At 40.1% G+C, this 21,886-nt stretch overlaps 1 protein-coding gene across 8 annotated transcripts in view; it reads right to left on the minus strand.

Annotated features, from left to right (window-relative positions):
* The window catches only part of Musk (muscle associated receptor tyrosine kinase), an 83,763-nt gene that overhangs the window by 14,134 nt on the left and 47,743 nt on the right, over positions 1 to 21,886 (minus strand). For 2 of the 8 annotated variants that reach the window (XM_027403034.2, XM_027403032.2), the window contains 5 exons: positions 20,495 to 20,654; positions 13,581 to 13,587; positions 7,319 to 7,582; positions 5,765 to 5,940; positions 5,085 to 5,108 (listed from right to left, as the gene is read on the minus strand). In XM_027403034.2, the coding sequence (XP_027258835.1) occupies positions 5,085 to 5,108; positions 5,765 to 5,940; positions 7,319 to 7,582; positions 13,581 to 13,587; positions 20,495 to 20,654 (631 nt within the window). Of the gene's footprint in view, positions 1 to 5,084; positions 5,109 to 5,764; positions 5,941 to 7,318; positions 7,583 to 13,580; positions 13,621 to 16,526; positions 16,553 to 18,585; positions 18,608 to 20,490; positions 20,655 to 21,886 lie in introns of all 8 variants that reach the window. The other 6 variants (XM_027403035.2, XM_027403033.2, XM_027403037.2 and 3 more) reach the window with 4 other exon arrangements.

Raw genomic sequence — 21,886 nt, forward strand, 5'->3', positions numbered from 1 at the left:
GGAAATATATGGGTAGTTTTCTTCTAAAAAAATCAGAAAATTGGTGTGGTGGATAAGGACTTTGCTACACAAGAATGAGGATGGGAGTTTGGATTTCCAGAGCCCAGTGAGAAGATAGTGACATCTGAAGCTATGTCTATGGCAGCCATATGTATGATCCTCAACTGACACCAGGTATGTCTGTGACTTAATCCGGACAGCCAGCTTGCAAAATTCTGAAAAACAGACTTCCATGGCTTACAAGCTCTCCTATTGTGCTTTGTTATTGTATCCTAATAGACCAAAGCCAACATAACGGCATAGGGGGCATTACAAGAGTTGAGTGGAATGAGGGTGGGGAGATAATGCTTTACCAAGAAGAAATACATGTCCTGGGTTGGAACCAAGCTGTTGTACTTCTCCCAAAGTGCACATCAAAGTTTCATTGCTGCAGATGAGAGTTTCTACAGATAATGCAGATATCATCATTGGGTCATTAGAAGGTCTCATGTGCCCAGGGGAGTTATTTGGCCTTTGCCCTGCAGCAAGTGGAGAAAAAAACACAGGAGGGCTTCAAGCGGTGCAGCTGCAGTGATTGGTCAACTTTGTGCATTAGAATGATGTCTCAGCTGCATCCTGATGTCTATGATGTCTATGATGTCTATGTCTATGATTCCCACCAGGCCTGATCTCTGCCTCCTAACAGGACCTCCTAAGTAAGGAGCCAGAAAGAGATGTCTGATGCACACCATTGGACAGGATTACTACTGGACACTCACCACTGATAAAGAGAAAATCTGAAAGCCTCTGCCCAGACAGAACCCCCCTCTCCCCCACTCACAGCCAGACTCATTAAACTATGCACTTTCCAAACTAGAAGCTAGAAAAGATACAATTACATCTACAGGATGGTTAGGGAAATACAATGCCACTCAAGACCTTCCCATCATGCTACTTCATCTCAGTTCTCACGGTAAGAAAGGACTATTGGATACTATTCATTACCTCAGTGATTCACTCTCATGACCTCCTTTGAGGAAATACATAAAACATTTAACTGAAGACCAACTGAATCTGAAAGAGACTTCAAGACAAGAATAAAGAGTAATAATAAAAACATGTATTTTTTTAACCTAAATAGATAATGGTGACATGACTGGCAACTCTGTTACATTCTCTAAATAAGAATCCAGAGAGAGTCCTCTGCAAGGAAAACTAAATGCCAGAGAAACAAAGAACAAGAAAAATGTATTCTGAGGTGTTCACTGGTTGGCAGAATGAGTAATGGGAAGAAAAATCTAGGATCTGGCTTTCATAGGACAGTGGAAAAATAACTAGCCAAAAATAAGTCAAAATCGAGTCCTAGGAACCTTCCTGTGCCTGCCTCTCCAACACTGGTATTATAGTGTATGCCATCCCAGTTATCTTTCACATGGTGCCAGGGCTTGAACTTCCATCATTGTGCTTGTACAACAAACACTCTACATTTGAGTTGCCCTCTCCCAAAGCTTGTAGAGAGAGATGATTAGGCAATTATCATGAGTTTATTCAACACTAATGAAAGAACATGCCTTAACCACAGACAATACTGTATTCTAGTTTTCACTGGATCACCTTCTGTCTACTGCATTCAGTTTGGAACAACCCATCATCCTCCTACTGCAAGAACAGGGCAGACATGAAGGTAAGGGCTTTGGAACTCAGCTGACAAAAGAAAATGTTGGAAATTGGGGACATTTAATGGAAAGAGGAAAAAACTACGAGGAGATAGGGCATGTATCTCCATGTATTTTAAAGTCTGTGCTATAGAGGGTGAGCCAAAGGATTGGAAAAAGCACCAGCTATTAGAAGCTATAGAGGCCCAAGTTCAGTTCAACATGACTGAAATTAAAGGAGTGAATTCAAACCAGGAGAGGGAATGTCTGTGGAGACAATGCCGAAGGTGTTCTCCCCATGGGAGAAATCACTTCCAACTCTATTTCTGTGTATTTCTAGCTTTTCCATCCCCATGAAACAAACCCAATCAACATTTCAAATGATTAAATGATTAAAATATTAGCTCTTTGCAAACTCTCCTCTCCTCCCTCCTTCCATCCCCCCCATTTCATTTATGGCTAATATAATAGCTGAGCATTATGGAAACTGAATTTTAGAAGCAAAGCATACATTTATTGTCAAGTTGTCTGGATGATTTAGAATTAGGGACATTGTGGTCAATGGGAGCTAATCACTCATTAGGGAACATGAAAAATCATCAGCATCTTTTTTAGAAGGAATCTGTTAGAACAACCAGGCCAACTTTTCATGTGAGGTCTTGGAAATGTAAAAAGAAGGTAATACAGAAGCTTTAGCTGTAACAATTTAAAACTTAGACACTGATGATTGAGCCAGAATCAGATAGACTGGGGCTTGAGTACTGGCTTAACCTCACACAACATAGGTAACGGGGGAGGGGGCAAATAGGTTGACCTTTTTCATACCCACTAGTATATAGAATGGAGCGTGTTAATGGCACCTACTTTCACAGGACTGTTGGGGGACTTATGAGAGACTGTGAGCCACCACACTAATCAGTTTGTCAGGATTGGGCTACATAGCCATTCACTCTTCTGGTGCATGAGTGGTAAGAGAAAAGTTGGAAAGGACAAGAGGGTGGAAGAGATGCAGTTCTCTGTTACCAGAATAAGCCAGATTGCATTTCTTTTCTACAGAAGCTTTGAAACAGAAGACAGGCTCACTGCTGAGTGTGCCTGGAAGGTATGTGAAATCCCACAGAAGAGACAAACAGTATGCTTAGCACAGAGTAATGTAAATATGGCAAAGTCGTGCGTGTTCAAGGACATATTTAACTTCAGCAGAAGATGGTATTAAAATAAAACAAACCCAGAAACTGCTGAAATTCTAGTTCCCATGTAAAAAACAATGCAAAGATAAAGAAGAATTTAAATTTTTTTCAAATGCTTCTCAAAGTAAACTAGAAATGATATTTGAAATTTACTAAGGAACCATGAAGCTGGCCCAGCAAGATGGCCGTGTGTAAAGGCATTTAACAGTGAGCCTGGTGAACTGAGTTTGAGTCCCAGGATCCATATGGTAAAACTGACTCCTGACTCTTACAAGATATATTCTGGCCTGTACACACACACACACACACACACACACACACACACACACACACACACACACACACGCAAGCACGTACATGCACACTAAGTAAGTAAATAAGTGCAATAAGATCTTTTTAAAAAAGAAATCATAGAACGAGCAATATTTGAGGCCTTAATACATTCCTATGGAACACAAGTTGGTGTGTGTAATCAGGACAGTTTCCTTGCTAGAATTAATCTACTATAAGATAGCAGAGAAGACTACTTGCTCAGAGAGCACATACATACCCCCCCTAAATGTAGAGAAAATGATCCCGTTACAAGAGCTGGAGCTAATTGTCTCAAATGATCTCATAAAATTGTTTTCTAAAGACAAGGAAATTAGTATCTGTAGCTAGTTTGTGCTTCTGAATATCTAACTTGCAGCAGCTATTTCTCTCCTTCATGTGGGTCCCAGGGATTGACCCATCAGGTTGAGCAGCAAGTGCCTTTGCCCTTCGATCTGCCTTGCTGGCCCTCCAGATGACCCTTTTAAAATGATTTCTGTGAACATTGCAAACACAATACTGAAAAGTGGCTATCCTAAAGCAATGACAACAATAAAAAGCAACCAACCAAACAAACAAAAACCAATACTTGTTCTATTTCACAGTCAGAGGACAGTATGCTTTATTAAGATAAGAAAGGATTTTGAGTTTTTTGGTTTTCTTTTTACCCCCCCCCCAATGGTAAATGGGTAGATGAGGAGAGAGGCAAATCTGCGTTATTTGAACATAATGCAGGAATTAAACTATGACACAATACTCCTCAAATATGTCCAATTTTATGCATCAATTTAAAAAATTAAGAGGAATCTCAAATCTCAGATTGCACTCCACACCAAATACACCAGAATATCTATGTGGGGGACCCAGATAGCTATGCTTTTTGATGCTTTCCAGCTGATGTCAGTGTGTAGAATGGATGAAGAATTACTCTGAGCCAGGGCAACATCTGCAATTCCAGAAGAATAGAAAGCTTGAGGCTAGCCTGAGCTACTTAAAGTGATAATGTCTAAAAACATCCAGTATTTAGGACACAGCTCAGATGGAGAATGCTTGTCTGACAGTGGATTTGTTCCTCACCCCTCCCAAATACCTGCTATATTTGAGCACCTTGTAAGAAGCATAGAAATTTCTAATTCTTCACACAACAACAATGGAACAAATTGGTCTTGATGGTTTGATTTTTAAAGGACACGAAGCTGGGTGGTAGGGAAGGGAGGTGGGTCTGGGAAGAGTTGAGTAGAGAGGTTTATTAAATGAATGAATATTATCAAAATATGTTGTGTGAGAGTCTGAAAGAGCTACTAATAAATAAACACAAGACAATGAGATTCCAATGACATACTAAGAACTTTCTGTTACCAGTAGAATGATTAATTTTAGAATTAAAACAAAATATGCTGAAAAGTAGGATTATAGATGATTCATTTCCTTTTCATTTTCCTCCCCTGGTCCAAATGACAAGAGGTTCTATAGTTAATATAGAATTTGCATATAAAAATTAATATAGAATTTGTGTAAAAAAGAAGACTAGGAAAAAAGAAGAAAAAAAGTACACCTATTCTCAAAAAAAAGATTTGTTGCAAATGAAGATCACAAAACAGGTCAATAGAGAAAAAATAGTACTTGTTTCTATCCAAAAATAATTACGTAATACAAAATTGTCGCTGCAGAATCAGAAGTCTTCGTTTAAACTTGGCCGATTTTGCAAACATATGAGGCAGACCATCTTGAGGAAGGAGATAGCATTTGTTCCATTCACTAAGAGTCACGTTCTCTGTGTTCTACTTAGAAGCTATAAGCCGGGGGAGGAGATGAGCCCGGCCACTGAGTGGGGGTGCTAATGATGTTCAGTACATTCTGTTCTGGATACGGGGCAGTGTAATGTAAATATACATGCACGAATCCACTCACAGACACAGAAGATTTCAGAGGCACAAACGGAATTACTTACTTGTTATGTTTTCTTTTTTATAATCTGAGGGGGAAAGGATAAAAATTGGTTTTAAGTAAGCGTTATCTCCTAGATCCTCGAGCTACCGCTAAGAAATGCGACTTTCCCTGCCAGCATTTAAACAAGTGACAGAAAAGCATTCAAATGTCAAGAGCGCATCTTTGAAATTAAACCAGCTGTTAGGGGAACTTTATCCTTACAAATGAAATTCATACGGCACCATGCAGGGGCTCGGTTTTGTTTTGTGAGGTCAGCGTTTACGAACATGTGGCTTGTTTTCTGCATGCTTAAAAAATCCGCAACGTTGGCTAAGAAAGAGGATTATTTATTCCTTTACGCCATTCCTCTGACAAACTAAGAGATGTTTCTTAGCCATTTTCCCATACATCCCAGAATATGTTACACTCACAGGATCCTCTATGAAATAAAGCAAGACCCAAGCAGCGGTTAAACGTGCCCTTTGATTTATCTGACAACAAATGAAATGCATCTTCATGTTAACCTATATCATTAGGGTAGCATTAGGATTCTGCTATTATGTCTGTGGAGATGGCAAAGCGAAAAACATTAGAACAGCCTAGAAAGCCTAAAAATGTTAGGAGCCTTAAGTACACACCTTACTTGACTCAAAACAGTAAATTTTCCTTAACTTCCGAAGTCTGGAGGGAATTCTTTGTTACCTAAATATGGCAGTCTTGTGCAGGACATCGGGTCCCGGTGCATGCTGGGAAGCTTGCTGCAGTCTGGCACCGGGAGGAGATGCATCCCTGAGCTGAAGAGTCCTCTGTGGGTCTTTCCTTCCATCGCCAGCCATTCCTTTGCACAGAACAGCTCCTTTACTGCCAAGCAGTACTCTCTGAAATGTTGAAAGGAGGGCAAGACTTGATGAATCACAACTAGTTAAAGACAAATCTTCAGTGAGGCTTAAACTTTGTATTTTTGAAACACTGTCACATCGTAGTGTCTTTGTTTACAAAAGTATTTTTGAAATGATTCTTTTTGGACATAAATAATGCAAGACATTATAAGATATAATGTACTATACTGTGAGATGAATTACTATCTTGTTTAGTTTTTTTTTTTTAATTTAGAATGAATTAGGTCAGAGTCCCTGATATATTGTCTCTTGAAGTTCATATTAAAAAGAAAGGTACAGGGGCTGCAGAGATAGCTCAGAGGTAAAGAGCACTTGTTGTCATTGCAGAAAACCCAGGTTCAGTTCCCAGCAGCCATATGCTGGTTCAGTCATCTATAACTGTAGTTCCAGGGGATCCAATAAGTCGCTTACATGGTGCACATGCATGCATGCAGGAAAAACATTGATATACATAAAATAAAATCACCAAGCCTTTAAAAATAAAAACAAAAGATACAGAAACAAGGCTGATTTCTTAAAGAACATAGGAACTAAGAGGCATGGCCCATTATCTCAGGCCTAATGGGCAGGGCTTGAGGAAGCACACACTCTGAATTTGTGCTTGCTCTGCTCCCTGGAATACAGCAGCAGCTCCAGCCAAGGTATACAGGAGTGCTCTGGATTCCTTGGCCAGCCCTTCCCTGGAGAATCAGAGTTCTGCTGGAGGGTATAAGTGCTTCTACCTGAGATGCCAGGCTAATGACTGAGTGTAAAGCTGTTAAGTTTGGACAGGCTGTGTAATGAGTGGAAGAGTTGAAGAAAAACTAGTTGGACTAATTGGAATTTGGAAGTTAACGTTTGTTAGGACTTACTAGGACAAATTGCATCAATTTGGTAGTTCCAAATTAAGACTATTGGGGCTGATAATAAGAGGAGAAAACAATTTAAGAGGGAAAATAATTAAAATACTAAAGGGCTTGGCTGCAGCCCAGGCTTGTATAGCATACACATGAGCACATGCGTGCACATGTGTGCATATGCACACACAGAGAGAATACAACAGGTGGCCTATGTCTCTATCAAGTAGGGAATTTTGTTTGTGTGTGCGCATATGCACACATACACCTCAGGGCTCTTTTGTGGCGTGCAAGACACTTTTTGGCTAAGCCAGACTCTAATATTTTCTGCACATCCAGAGTATTTGTAAAATAGATTGCCATCAATGACTTAAATTGGAGAAATTTCGTCCTTTTAATTACTTCTTTTGGATGAATGGCGAATTTTGCCAGCCCTACTGCTCATGACAGTGTCTTCTTTTGCAAACTGTTGGGATACAGACAAAGAATGGAATTTTTCTTACTCATTTTCAAAGTTTTACCTGCAAATGGGCATGGGAGTAGGTACCATTCCAGGGCTACACTCTTGGAAGAGGTGGTTACACAGCAGGGCTTCCGCAGCTGGTCGGCAGAGTGGGCTCACAGCCTTCAGTTCATTCCATGCAGTGTGGATCAGCAGCTCTTGGGCCTCCTCAGGGTCTGAGTAGGAGGTGTTGAAAAAGACAAGAGCATCTTTCGCCAGGACTGCATCACACACCTCCCCTCTGTACTGGGCGCAGTAGCCTTTGTTGTCTTTCTGTGATTTACTGAAAGAAGCCAGGAACAGTGTAACCAGTCATATGCAATTTCTTGGCATCCATCCTGCCTCCGCCACCTCTCACATCTGCATCACAGAAGTAGGGAGAGACTGTCCTGGCAAATGTGTTGAAATGTTTCAAATGAACATTCTCCCCATTTCCAGCAGCAATGGTGTCATTTCTACATAACTGAGGCTGTGGAAAGCTTTGGAAATGGTCAAGAGCTGAGGGAATTCAGGCATTCTGTTGTTTATGTTTTATACAGAACGATGGTTCTTACTACAGTCAGCTCACATACTTCTTGCACATAAATGGATATAAACATTCATTGTGATGGATAACACAGGAGAGATCATATCAATTGCCCCCACAGAGAAAGTCAGCAGCAATTGATTTTACCAAGGCTAAGTACCTGAAATGTTTAGTACATTCCCATCTTGGCTTTGTCACTTGTTTATATGGACAATAATAACTCATAGGCTAACTGAAAGTTATTGAATGTTTATCACATGTCGGTACCATCATGATCTTTTGTATTCTTATGGTTTTCATAAGATCCCAGTCACTATCTTAGCCTTACACTACCATTCTATGAAAGATTTAGAGTAAGGACATTCAACACGCTGAAATTTGTGAACTTTTAAATGGCTGGGGGACACTATTTGAATTTGAAGAATTGGTACTCTATAAACCAACACTGTCAGCTCTTTGAAACAAACACATGAGGACAAAACACAATGAATCCAAATAAAATCATGTTTCATAAGATAGCTTCAATTTGGCTGGGTCATTTGCTAATTAGCCAGCAGGATCATTAATGTGCATTTAATTCATAGGGGATATTTAAGATAAAAAGCCCTAAATAAGAAAATAAGCCACTTAGGAAACCCAATCTGTGGTGGCACACACACACACAAACACACACACACACACACACACACACACACACACACACACACACACACACACACACACACACACACACAGAATCATGGTTACTATAGCTCAAAAAGATAGACTAATAACAAATAACCAGAAGTAGCCCATCCTGGTTTGCCAAGGGACTCACATAATACTATATCTTGGTAAAATGAGAGAGTAAATAAGAGCAGGAAAAAAAGAACCCTGTAATAGTTAAATAATTCTCACTGTCTTTGGCCTCAGCACTACTTTTCCAGGCTCTAATATCAAGTGTTAATTACTTAGTGAAGTTAATTTTTGTTTTTCCATCATCACAGACATATAACACACATTGGTGATTTTCCTTTAATTGAATGTTTGGAAAAGAAAAAGACACTGCAGAAAACTAATAAAAATGGCCTCAGAAATAAGGAATTAGTAATCAAAGAATAAAAGAGCAAGAGAAGGGAGTTGAAAAGGTTTTGAATGCTTTAGGTAGCACACATATGCTTTGATTAGATCCACAGCCCAAGCGTATGAAAATGTATTATATATAAACATTATTAATGTATATAGAGATACATCATATATTTCTAGAGATCACCCTCTAACTACCTATGAACTGCCTAGTCACAGTTTTGGCATTTTAACTTTTTTTTCCTTCTTTTTAGAAGATACTTAAAAAATTTGAATTTTACACAGCTATCCAATTTTAGATATCAGATATGGAGGCAAATTGAATTATTTAGTCCGCAGAATTTCTAAATCTATCATTAAGTAATAATAAGAAGAACCCCAAATGGTGCTCCCAGCAAGAACTGGGAGTCAAGGTGAGAAGAGAGCCTCCCTGCCCATGTTTTCTGTGGGCTTTTACACTGCCACCAAAAGCTGTGTGACTAACACGGTTCCTGATGATGTGTGGCAGTCTTACGAGCAGCTGGTTCTGTTGCTCTTTTGAACACTGGGGCAGAGGTTGCAGAGCTTCCTTTTTTTGGTTGCCATTTCACATACATGAAGGACATAATATTTACACTACTATTTTAACCTATCTTATTGGAATGGTTATGAAATAATTGTCCAAGGAACTTTAAGTTTTTTTCCTGATATTGTTTTTATTTGAATTAGAAACAAGATTGTTTTACATGTCAATCCCAGTTCCCTCTCCCTCCCCTCCTCCCCTACCCCCCCCCACTAAAACCCTACCTATCACATGTCCTTTCGCAGAGCTTCCTTTACAGAATGCTGATCATTCTGCACTGTTCTGGTAGGCCATCTCTTAAACGTACAAGTCAATGTTGCACATCGTACCCATTCCTGTATTACCTGACAACCCAAACCTGGCTGCACACCTTCTGTAGTGGCAAGAACAGGTAATAGATCCCAGATCCCTCATTTGCCTTCTCTTATGAAGGACGGCCCTGAAGTCAAATAAAACATTCGTGTGATTCTTCCTTCCTTTCCTCTCTACTAAGACAAGTCTGAATACATTGTGAAATACTACCTTCCTGTTTCCATGAAGGAGGCACCACCTCTTCCCTTTGAACTTTGTCCAAAGGCAAATGCAGAGGGCCAGCTATGTCCTGTTTGGTTTATGATATCCCCTACTGTAGTGGAAGTACACTCGATAGCTGTCCCTGTCCTTGGATCTTCCTTTTCATAGCAACTGCTGCATTTCCCCTACAAAGGTGATGGCCAAGGTTCTGAGCCATTCTCTGTCTTCAAAGCAGCTGCTTCATGTCTGTTCTGGATCCACTGGCAGAGGCCAGCAAATATAACTCAAGACCAGTCAGACTCAATTCTTAAAAAGAAATACCCAGATTCAAAAAGGACCTAATGACTTTTGATAATATTTTAAAACTTGGAATGTGGTCAATTATGGCTACTCATAATTACATATATTTAAAACCAATTTTAAATGTTCACATATATGTACCCTCACATGAGGGGCACTGTTTTTTCAAAGTAAGTGACATTTTTTCAGTCTTTTGTTTAAGCAAAATTTTCTTTTTAACTAACACTTAATTGACAGGAGTTTTGTATAGTATGTATGACATGATGCTTTGAACTTTGCACATATCATGGAATGGCTAAGTTGAATTAAAAAACATATATATTATCTCAGATGCATATTATCATTTGTGGTGAGAACAGTTAAAATGTATTCAGTGATTTTTTTTTAAAGAATACTATACATCATTATATTATCACTAGTCAAAATGACCTATAAATGTTCTCTTCAAGCTGTGTGTGACTGAATTCAAGTCCTTCATATTTTAAAGCTTATGCTTTTGTTTTACAGACTTTTTATTTTCTCCTGAGAGCTAAGAATGATATCTACATTTTAAGTGGTTGTAAAAACTTAAGAGAAGACTATTTAATGATGCATGAAAACTACATGAGCATCAAATGCATGTCCACAAATGAAGTTTTACTTAAAAAGAAGCAATTGTGCTTGTTTATACACGTCCCATGGCTGTTTTGTGCTAAACCAGAAGGCTGGGCAGTTTTAATAATGTCTGTATGGCTCACTGAGTGAATATATTAATATCTGACCCTTTATAGAAAATGTTAGCCAACCTCCGCTGTAGCATACTGATCAAATGTCACTTTGCTGAACTGCCAAGCGCAGTGTCCTCAGTGAGGAGGACATGACCTCTCGTGCTTCCTGTGAGAAAAAGCTAAGAGCTGTTTTCTATACAAAATGCACAATAGTACCAAGAAGAAACACTTCTTATTAAAAAACAAAAAAAATTGGAGAAAATTGATTTTGTCTCTTCCAGAAGCCAAAACAGAGAAAGAATATGAGGTTGGGAGGGTAAGGAGTGGGAGGATCTAAGAGGAATTGGGAAACAGGGAGTGAATATAATAAAAATAAACCATATGACATTCTCAAAGAAAAAAACTAAACATGGATTATATCAGTACTATTGACAGGTAATTTATATATTACATACTTGTGCAAATAGGTTGTGTTCTTTATATACAGAAATATCAGAATTGAGCTGTAAATATGTTTTTTCATCCTGCAGTTTCATCTCATAGCATATTATAAACCTTTGCATGTATCTTAAAAAACAGAGCTTCTAATCAGTTTCCTTTATCAGAAGATACATGTGTTGATATATTCATGAATGTGGGCAGCTGTGACTAGTGTTCATAAGCCTTATTATTACCTTAAAATAGATTTCTAAAAGTGGATCTTTTTGTCTATAGACACAACCACTTAAAGACTAATAAAAATTTCTAAGTTGAAAACTACAAAACCAGTGATTTTCTCCCTAACAGCAGAGTTTGAGAGTATTACATTATCACAAGAGAAAAGTGGATGGGGTGGTTCTTTTTATTTTTTGAGACGTGGTCTCACTTTGTTGCCTAAGATGGCCTCAAAACTTCACAATCTTCAGTCTCAGCCTTCTGAGGCTGCATCATTACCACATCCAGTTAGAAGTTATTCTTTGACTAGCACATTTATCTACTAACATGCTTAAACTTCTTTATTTGAATTCACTTGCATGGATATGATCTATGTCTAGTCTTTAAGCCCTTGGAATTAATGATTCCAGTATCACACTGTCCTACAATTAATCTTCATGTGCAGGAAAATATAAATCCTCCAGGGTCATAGGCAGACTTACTCCAGGGCAGTAAGATTGGTTTTGTGTCTCCATTTCTAAAACCAGGAATAGAGTACTTGGTTTTAAAAGTGGCACCAAGAGCAGTTATGTTAACAGTCTGGGAACAAAAGGTGATGTGTGTGTGTCTTCATTATTAAATGGATTATAGTTCAACTCGTACTGTACTTACATCATATATCCCTTCAGTAGGTACTGAGCTTCACTGTCAAGTTCTGAAGAGTCAGTACACTGCCACTAAGAACTATGAGAAACACTTAATAATTAACAGTATACCTCACAACAGAATGTCACAGCCATATATCCAGAGATGAGATTTAGAAGGAACCACACTTTATTGTGTATTGAATTATTTCACTCCATGAAATTCAAATCAGTGTCTAGAGTTAAATTTTTCTCAGTTTCTGGTCTTCTTGATAGGACACTGTGCAGCGGTTATGAGTCTGAGTTCTGGAGTCTGTCTGCCCAAACGTCAATGGAGGCCTAGCACTTTGTGACCTGTGTAGCCTAGCAACCCTTGCTGCATCTGGTTCCTTGTATGAAAAAGTATGAACAATAACACCTCTCCCTAAAGTCTCTGCAATGTTGAAATGAGAACAGGTACCATGACACTAACTGCAATGGTCAGTATTGCTATTATGGATTAATCATTTGTACTCATGCCACATCATGTAATTTTCAAAGCTTTTATGGTTTATCACCTGTTTTTTTTTTTTGTTGTTGTTTTTGTTTTTGTTTTCTGAGACAGTGTTTCCTTAAGCCAAGGCTGGTTTTGAACTCCGATCCTTCTGTTTTAGCCTTTGGTGTCTGACAAGTAGACACCACCACACATGGCAAATTGATTTTTTTCTTTTATTTGTTTGTCTTGAGACAAAGTGTCATGTAGTACAGATTGGCCTCAGATTCAGTATGTATCCCAGGCTATCCCCAAATACACTACACAGTCCAGTCTTGTCTTAAACGTCTGATCCTCCTGACTCAGCTTTTGGGGTGCTAGGATTAGAGCCAGGAACTTTTATACCAGGTTACCACATAGAATTTTTATGAAAGTCAATTTAGTATGAAACAATAGAGATAAAAACTTCTGAGTTAATATTTTTCATCTCTTGGAAAAACACAAGGAGGAGAGTTTTGGAGACAGTATTGAATTGCATTTCAAATGGCCTCATTTCTACCTAAATGAGTTTCCCGTGAGAAGATTTTCCCAGCTTCTTTTCTGAAAATGGAGGCAATCATGGTCCCTATGTGGCAGGGATATCTTGAGGATACAAATAACTTACATAGAGTGTCTGACACACCAAAAATATTCAGTTGACATTACTACTGTTACCTTCATTTATTATCTTACAAAATATTAAACAGTTTTAGACGTTAGAAATGTTCAAAAAGTTTATAGTGCTTAGTAGACAAATCATTGGTGTATCGAATAAAAACCACACGTGACATGAAACATTGAAATAATAATAGATTCTTACCTCCACTCTGTTAACAGGAAAGGAGGTGTCCATAGGAAACCAAAAACAAAGAAAAAGAACAGAGAAAAGTCAACACACGTTCATCTTACAGTCTAACCACTAAAACTAAGGTTCTGAGAAGTTCTCTGCTTCTCCTGGGAAGCTAGAGACTACATTAACAGGTGGACTTGGGGGAGATTAAGACAGTCTTGTTCCTAGGAGCTATAATCTTTCAGATGATGGCTGCCATGAAAGAAAATAGCTATTTCATCCAATTTTGCAATTAAGTTAATAGATAAGACAGACAGGCAGATAGGAAATAGAAGAGGTAGATAGATAGATAGGATGATAGATAGATAGGATGATAGATGATAGATATGAACAGATAGATGGTAGATATTAATAGGTATTACTGGCACTGGGATGTGATTTCTAATCACTAGCTGTATTGTTATTAGTTAAACTGCAGCAGGCAGCACAGAGAGGAGTGAGTGTCTATTCAGGAAAGGCATTTGCTCTTTTCCCTAGAAGCCCTCTTCTCCTTTGATATAAAGGAGCTAACACAGAGGAAGAAGAGGAGCTAGTTTTACAACAGCAGCAGGCCATATTTCATCTGTTCCCCAAGTTTCTGAATGAATGGTTGCTTATCAGTGGGTAGAATGAAGCAGAATAATTTTAAAGTGGATAATAAGACCAGAGGTTAAACAAGAGTAGGTGTTGTATTCCACTCTTAAGCATCACCCAAGAGTTGTAGAATCTGATTAAAAGTTTGGAATGAACTTGATTTCCCAAGGGAAAAGAAGATTATAGAAAGCATCACTGGGCATTGGTGGCGCACTCGTTTAATCCCAGCACTCGGGAGGCAGAGGCAGGCAGATCTCTGTGAGTTTGAGGCCAGCCTGGTCTCCAGAGAGAGTGCCAGGATAGGCTCCAAAGCTACACAGAGAAACCCTGTCTCAAAAAATCAAAAAAAGAAAAAGAAAGAAAGAAAGAAAGAAAGAAAGAAAGAAAGAAAGAAAGAAAAGAAAAGAAAGCATCAATACTTGGTCTCCAGTGACTGGAGAAAAGTAACACAGTTTTCTCTGTGTGCATGGCAAGTCTAGATTTTAATACACTGGTTTAACATTTCAGTACACTGGTTACACATGCCATCTTGGGACTTTGTCACCTTGCTGTTTCCTCTTGAATTTATGAGTTATTCAAACTTGTTCTGAAATTCACAATAAACACACACACACACACACACACACAACTCCAAACTCCTGTCCTTTCCCAAAGAATTGCTTATGTAAGAGATAGAAGTCTACATCCCTCTAGTGCTAAGGAGAGGCTTTATTCCTTTAGGACACATCCCAATTATATTCAGTAAAGGAAACTGACAGGCTCCCAAGTGAACATAAAAGAAGTGTTAAGTACTGTGTATGGGTCTGTGAGATCCATCTCACCAGGGAAGTCATTGGACAATCACTTCAGAAATACCTCCAACTTAATTTTCATTCTGAAAAATAAAATCTACTAAGTCTTTTACTGACTAAGAAAGGCAGGTTAGGCTGATGGATTCTCATTTTTATTTAAGAGATACTGCTGGAGATCAGGAGATGACTCAGCAGTTAAAACACTTGCTGAGCAAGGATGTAGGGGGTTTGGAGCCCTAGACAACAACATAAATGCCCAGTGGGTGTGGTGGTGGCCTGTAATCACAGCCTCTGAAGGCAGAGACAGGGGATCCTCAGAGCAAGCTGGCTAGCTAAATCAGTGTATTCTGGGTTTGACTGAGAGACCCTGCTTCAATGCATACAGTAGAGGTGCAATGAGTATGGTTCCCAACATCAACTTCAAGTCCTCATTTGTGCACCCACACAATTCACTCCCACACATGCAGGAAGAAAATACAAGAAACAGGGAAAAACAATGAAATAAGAGAGAGATGTTTCTAATCCTTTGCACAAAGTTTGACTTAGGAATTGGAAGTTAGATTTTACTGAATTGTAGACAAGCTAGCAGGGATTCCTTAAAGAATAAAAGGTTCTCATGAGGATTCTCCACTACACAGGCAGACACATAAGGAAGGGGACAATAGGGAATTCCTCTGATGAGGAAGAACAAAGGTAGATCCTAAGAGCAGCTGAGCAGGGAGACACTGACCAGTGAGGGAGCTGCGGTCTTGTATATACGATGCCTTCTTCTAAATTTCTATTGGGGTCTTCATGGCATGAGCAAAGGCCAAAGAGGACCCAGCACCTGAGAGGAGAGAAGCCACTTCCAGATGGAGGATGAGTAAGCAAAAAGAAGCAATGACAACTCAAGGGTGACTATAAGGGAATTGGGGGTGCTCTTTCTCTCTCTCTCTGGGAGAGGCTCAGGAACTCTTATGACTCCTTTGATGACTACTAGCAGATGTAAATGTCCCAGAGAGAAATGTAATTTTTAAACAATGAATGTATGAGGGTCTGGGGGACACATGGATGGTTGCTGGGAAAGTGAAGGCTGATCTTTCTTTTCATTGTCCTTGAAACCCTAGAAATATCAGGAGACAAAACCCTAAACACAATAGGATACCAGCTCTTTCCACATCCAGTTTTTCTGCCGGGATGAGTAAATAAACAGAGGTAAGGTTTCCAAGTGAAACAATGGTTGTGACAGGGAACTGCACAGGGCATGTGGGGAGGAATGGCTGAAATAGGAGGGAGCAGCAGCAGAGGTAGGGACACTGACAGAAGGGCAAGAGGAGACATTCTGTCTGACAGAAGCCCCACTTTTTGTAGCAATGTCACCAGAGGTGACTGGAGTCAGGGATGTCTGGAGACATCATCCCCAAGCTCCTGGAAATCTGAGAACAGTATGGACATCCTGGCTAGAAATACCCCCTTCTTCAGGCCCTGAATTAATGTGCTAAAGATCTCCTTTTCATACAGTGACCTCTCCTCCCTGAAATATTGACCAATACCGAGCTCTAGAGTTAGAAGGTAGTTTCTTTGGGATTCCAGGGAGGTCTTTATGGGGCATCCAGCAGGACTAACTGAGGAGCGTTAAGGGGAAAATGGCATATAGCCCTGGCAAATGAGAGGTCTTAAAGTGGAGGAAGGTCAAAGTATCATTGACACCTACCAGAGGACAGATGAGGAGCTGGGAACCAGAGCAGGAGACAGCACCAAACATGTAGTGGTTTCCCCACAGATGGGTGTGGCTCTGATTTACCATGGACACTGTAGTCCTTCTAAGTCTTTTTCTTTTTTCCTTTCTGTTTTTCTCTCTATACTCACATATCTTTACTTGAACCCCAACATTGCAACATTATGACAATGCAGAGAGACAGACTCAGAGGAAGGCATGGAGACAGGAAGGGGTTGACTTAATCAGGTTATAGACGAAGCCCTTCCTGATGCTGTGTGCTCTACCTTGATGGCCCTTTCCCAGCTCTTACAGATCATGCTTTCCAGGATAGTTTCAAGTCCCACTTCTAGAAATCCAGTTCTTCCAACTCTAAAGTGACTTCCATACAACCCTATTGTCAGACCCATGGACTAGTTAAGTTATCCCTGATACCAGTCTTGATGGCCATTGATTCTGCTGAGGTGACTGTTGTTCATCTGCATTCAGCTCTGCTGCTACAAGGGATGGAAAATCCTTCTCTGCTGCTGCCTGCTGAGCTAGGCATCACTCCCGCTATTCCATTCCTATCCCACTGTGGTTTTCTCTGGCCTTTCATTGCTGGTTATCCCTACCCCTTACCCAATGTAGTCATGCCTTCTACATTGCTGTCTCATAACTAATGGAGCACTGTACCACAAGAAGATTTCACTGGGAGGGCAAGGTGCTTGGTTCAGTGGGTAAAAGTGCTTGCTGCACTGACAACCTGAGTTCAAGCTCCAGAATGTAAGTGAAGATGGAAATATAAAACTGAGTCTACAGAGTTGTCCTGTGACCTCTTCACATGGCATGGTATGTGCACTCCCACCCCCCACACCCCATCACCACACAAATAGTCATACTGTTTAATTTTTAAAAGAATTTATCACTACATGTTAAGATTATGCATCTCTCTGTTGGTATATGCCATTGTTAATGGAATTGGATCTGGCTTTTGCTGATTAGGACAGGGATGGAGAGATGCTGCTACTCTGTAAGACACGTGCCAGTTGTGCTAAGTGGTCTTTATAGTTTCTGCAAGATCATGCTTTTTTGTAGGGTAGAAATAGCTGTTTTGCTAGGTTCTTTCTTTGTCGCTGACAATGCTGTCTCTACAATCATCTTGGTATCTATGATGAACAGGCTCTAAAGATTAAAGATTATCATACTGGGGGTAGGGTAGTCCCCGCAACTGGTCTGCTGTGGACAAGAGGAAGGTAAAGAGGCAAAGAATTTGAATACACAGTTTTGTAGATTGTGGACCCTAATTTCTATATACCAAACAAATCAGTCATTAAGATAAATGCTGAGAGAGAGTAGGGAGAGAGGGAGACGAAGAGGAAGGGAGGGACAGAGGGAAGAAAGGAAGGAGGGAGGGAGGGAGGATTTCCCAACTTCTCATTTGGAATTCTAACAGCAAAGCACAGTACAAGGGTCTCCTACCCTGACATGGAGTGGCAGCACTGCTGTCAGGGGAACAGCATGAAATGGGTGCCCAAGCAGCGACTGGGTGAAGAAGTCTAAATTGGGCTTTGATTTTGCACAACTTGCAAGAGATGCAGAAATGGTTTCAGTCCTATGGAGGACACAGGCAGCTGAGTAGAGTCAGCAGGTCTGCCTTTGTTTCTCAGTGGAGATACACAGAGTGACCTCACTGTTTAGGATACAGAGCAGACTCTATGTAGGGATTTGATGATGGGTTTGGCGGAGATGCCAAGAGCTGTGACTCTCTAAAAGGTACTCAGAGGCAGCAAATCATCCAGGGAAGTCATCTGGGTTCTAACCCAACTAAAAGATGAAATCACAAATTCTCCAGCTCCAGATTTCTCTAGATCCAGGGGATTGAAGGACACCACTGAAGTGTAAATCCTTTTCTTCTTTGTCATCTAGAGGAGAGATGGAAAAGGAAGAAGGGGGAACTCTAGCAAGGAATTATCACTATAAAAACAAGAACTTGCATAAATGAGACTCTCTAAAGACTGGCAACCCTAATATTTATCTTCTGATGAACAAGCTAAACTAAATGCCTGCGACATCCCATGTAAATGTGCTCATCCTTTCTACATAGCTTATTGAAACCTTAAGCATATATTAATGGATTCTCCCATTTTAGTACCATATTTGAGCACTTGCAAACCTCAATTTTATCCTGGTAAGTCTCTCCTGAAAGTCCTAGTGTAATGTCTTCTGTAGGCCCAGGAAGGAGTCTCCAGCTGGGCTTGCCCGCCAAGCTCATGCTACTTCCACCATACTGATTTGCTGAAAAGTGTATCTAGCCATGGCACTTACTTCCTCCTCTATAATGAAGAAATGACTTCCCACTTATGCAGAACTGGATTGACCCAATCTGGACTCTTCATAAGCTGGCTGCACTTCACATTTCAAATCTGTCTTGTTACTGTCTACCTCCTTTTGGTCTCTAACACAATGACTAATCGCCTTCAGAACACACTTCAGTCTATCCCTCTCACAGTCATGTCCATCTAAATGGTCTCTCTCCCCTTGAGCTCTCTTGCCCTCCTGTTGTGTAGTCAGTATTTGTGGGACAGGACAGAGTCTGTGCCAGCATGCACATGGCTGACAAACTTCCTTTCTCAATGGCAGTCCTTGGAAAGCAAGATCCACTGTTAATCAGTTTTTGCTTTTATTCTGTCCCACAGAATGGGCCATTCTCATCATATTTAATAAATGCATATAAAGTCAGTTATAAACAGCAGAGTGTAAGTGGTAATCATTTTATTATTCTCTTTAGCATATTGAATTGAATTTGCTTTTTGCCATCTAGTCATTGCCTGGATGAAATGGTGATGGAAGGGGCAGCCTATTTCTTGCCTTTTTGAGCATGTCCCCAAGGTCCAGCCTTGTCTACTGATACTTATACTCTTTGGTCTCTATTTTCAGATTTAAAATCATAGGCAGTGTTGGAAAGTTCTCCACCAGGAAAGATCAAAGGAATAGACTGTAATAAGAAGCAGCAAGCTCCCGGAGCTGGCCCTGAGTCCTCCAGTGCTGGCCTTACATGTCAGGCCAATCACCTCTCAACTGGTCCTTGAACAGTAGGCCTGCTAACATGCCTGGTATTTCCTGATTATTTCCATCTCTAGGAATTCCACAAATGTGCCTAGAAGCCGTTCGGATATTTAACTTTTAAAAATAACCCTTCACAACACAATGTAGATAGCCTAGAAGCCCACGTGTCAGCTGTTTCCCATGAAAATACCTGAAAGTCCTGCTGTCACTTAGATCACACAGGGAAGTGAACACACACACACACACACACACACACACACACACACACAGACACATACACACACACACTAAAAATGCCTTCAAGAAATAGCCATATGGAAATTGGCTCAGTCATATTAAATATAAAGAGCCTTGAGAAATTTGCTTAACCCAAATGGGGATGGGGAGGGTGGTGTTAAAAGGAAGAAGGAAGGAAAAGAAGGTAGGTAGGGAGGAAGGAACTCAGGAAGGGAGAAGGAAGCAAGGGAAGGGAAGAGGAAATGAGGCAGACAGAAAAGAGGTAGGGAAAGAGAAAGGAGAGAGAAAGAAAACAGGAAAGAAGGAGAAAACACAAGGTCCTATACATTGGTATCCATCATTTTTGAGCAAAAAAGCTGAGATTTGATTTTTGATTCTACAAAGTTAAAGTCCATGTCTCCATCACTCAAAAGTGTCAAAATGAACAAGGAATCAGTCTCAAAGGTACTGAGGTGGTAAAAATAGGCTGTCTCTATTCCAGATGTTGTGGAGTGCCAGCTCCCCCCTCTCCTGGAGCAGTGCAAACATGCAGCACCTACCTACTATACTGACAGTGGCTGCTGCCTTTGATGTACTGAATTTCTCTCCATGCTTATTGGTAGCTATGCATGTGTAGAGTCCTGGCTTGGTGATAAAGAGCTGGAGTCTTGAATCAATCACCCGGTCTTTCACACTCTCTTGAATGGACCCTGAGGAAACCTGTAGGGTGTGGGACAAATGAAAGGTAGAACTAGATTAGCCTCTTCTAATATACCACATTGCTAGTCTTGAAGGATAAAGCATTTCAGTTATGATCATCAGGCATTAGGAGAGAACTGCAAACACAGATACGTTCCCTGTCCCTAGACTTTTGAGGTTTCAGATGCTTAAACCAGGCCCAGTGTCTCTTCCCCTTCCTGCTGCCTGCCAATCCAGATGCAGAACTCTTGCTTCCTTCTCCAGCATCAGGTCTGCCTGAACTCCACCATGCTTTCCACCATGATGGTAATGCACTAAACCTCTGAACCAGTAAGCAAGCCCCAATTAAATATTTTCCTTTAGAAGAGTTGCTGTGATCATGGTGTCTCTTCACAGCAATAGATACCTTAGGAAACTGGTGGATGAAATACACATGGTCCATACCACCAAACATATGAGAAAAGGTATTCTGGACTCAACCAGAACCTACCCCAGCTGCCAGTCATAATAGTCAGACTAGCCTAGTGTTTGGAAATCGTTGCTCGAATCATTGAAACCATCCAGTTGAACCACAGACTTGTGACCACTAACAGTTACTGTTTTAATCCACTTGGCTTTGAGCTTTTTTAATGAGATAGCCATAGATACCTAATATGAGCTCCAATGATACTCTTTGTAGGTGCTCTAAGGTTTATCCTATTCTGCAGCTAGGAGCAGAGAAGTTAAGAGGTTTTAGACATCTGACCACTTCTCTATAAATGGACATCAGATTGATAGTATGAAAAGTTGTTTGTGGGGCCAAGACACTCATACAAACAATGCTGGACCCTTAAACCAGTAGCCAAATGTCTGTGAAGAGCCAAAATATCAATATATTAGCATGTAATTGACAAGATTAATTATACAAATGCTTATTCACTAATCATCATTCCAACTATATAGTTAAGACTGCCCACATTTTCTTTTTTAATTTTAAATTATATTTCATTTATTTATTTTGCAAAAGTGTGTGGACAAACTCATGCCATGCCATTTGTGAGAGGGTGGGAGTTATCTCTCTCTTTCCATGGTGTAGCTCTCAAGGATTGAACTCAGGTCATTCCACTCAAGGATTTAACTGGCAGGCACATTTTCCCTACTGAACAATCATCCCATTGGCCCAAGACTGTTCACGTTTTCTATTCATCTGAGAGTTAGAACTGTACCCCTGTGGTCTGACACCAAAGTGAATGAATTTTTAACCATTATGTTCC

This window comes from Cricetulus griseus, chromosome 2, assembly GCF_003668045.3.
Source record: "Cricetulus griseus strain 17A/GY chromosome 2, alternate assembly CriGri-PICRH-1.0, whole genome shotgun sequence".
NCBI classification, from domain to species: Eukaryota; Metazoa; Chordata; class Mammalia; order Rodentia; family Cricetidae; genus Cricetulus; species Cricetulus griseus.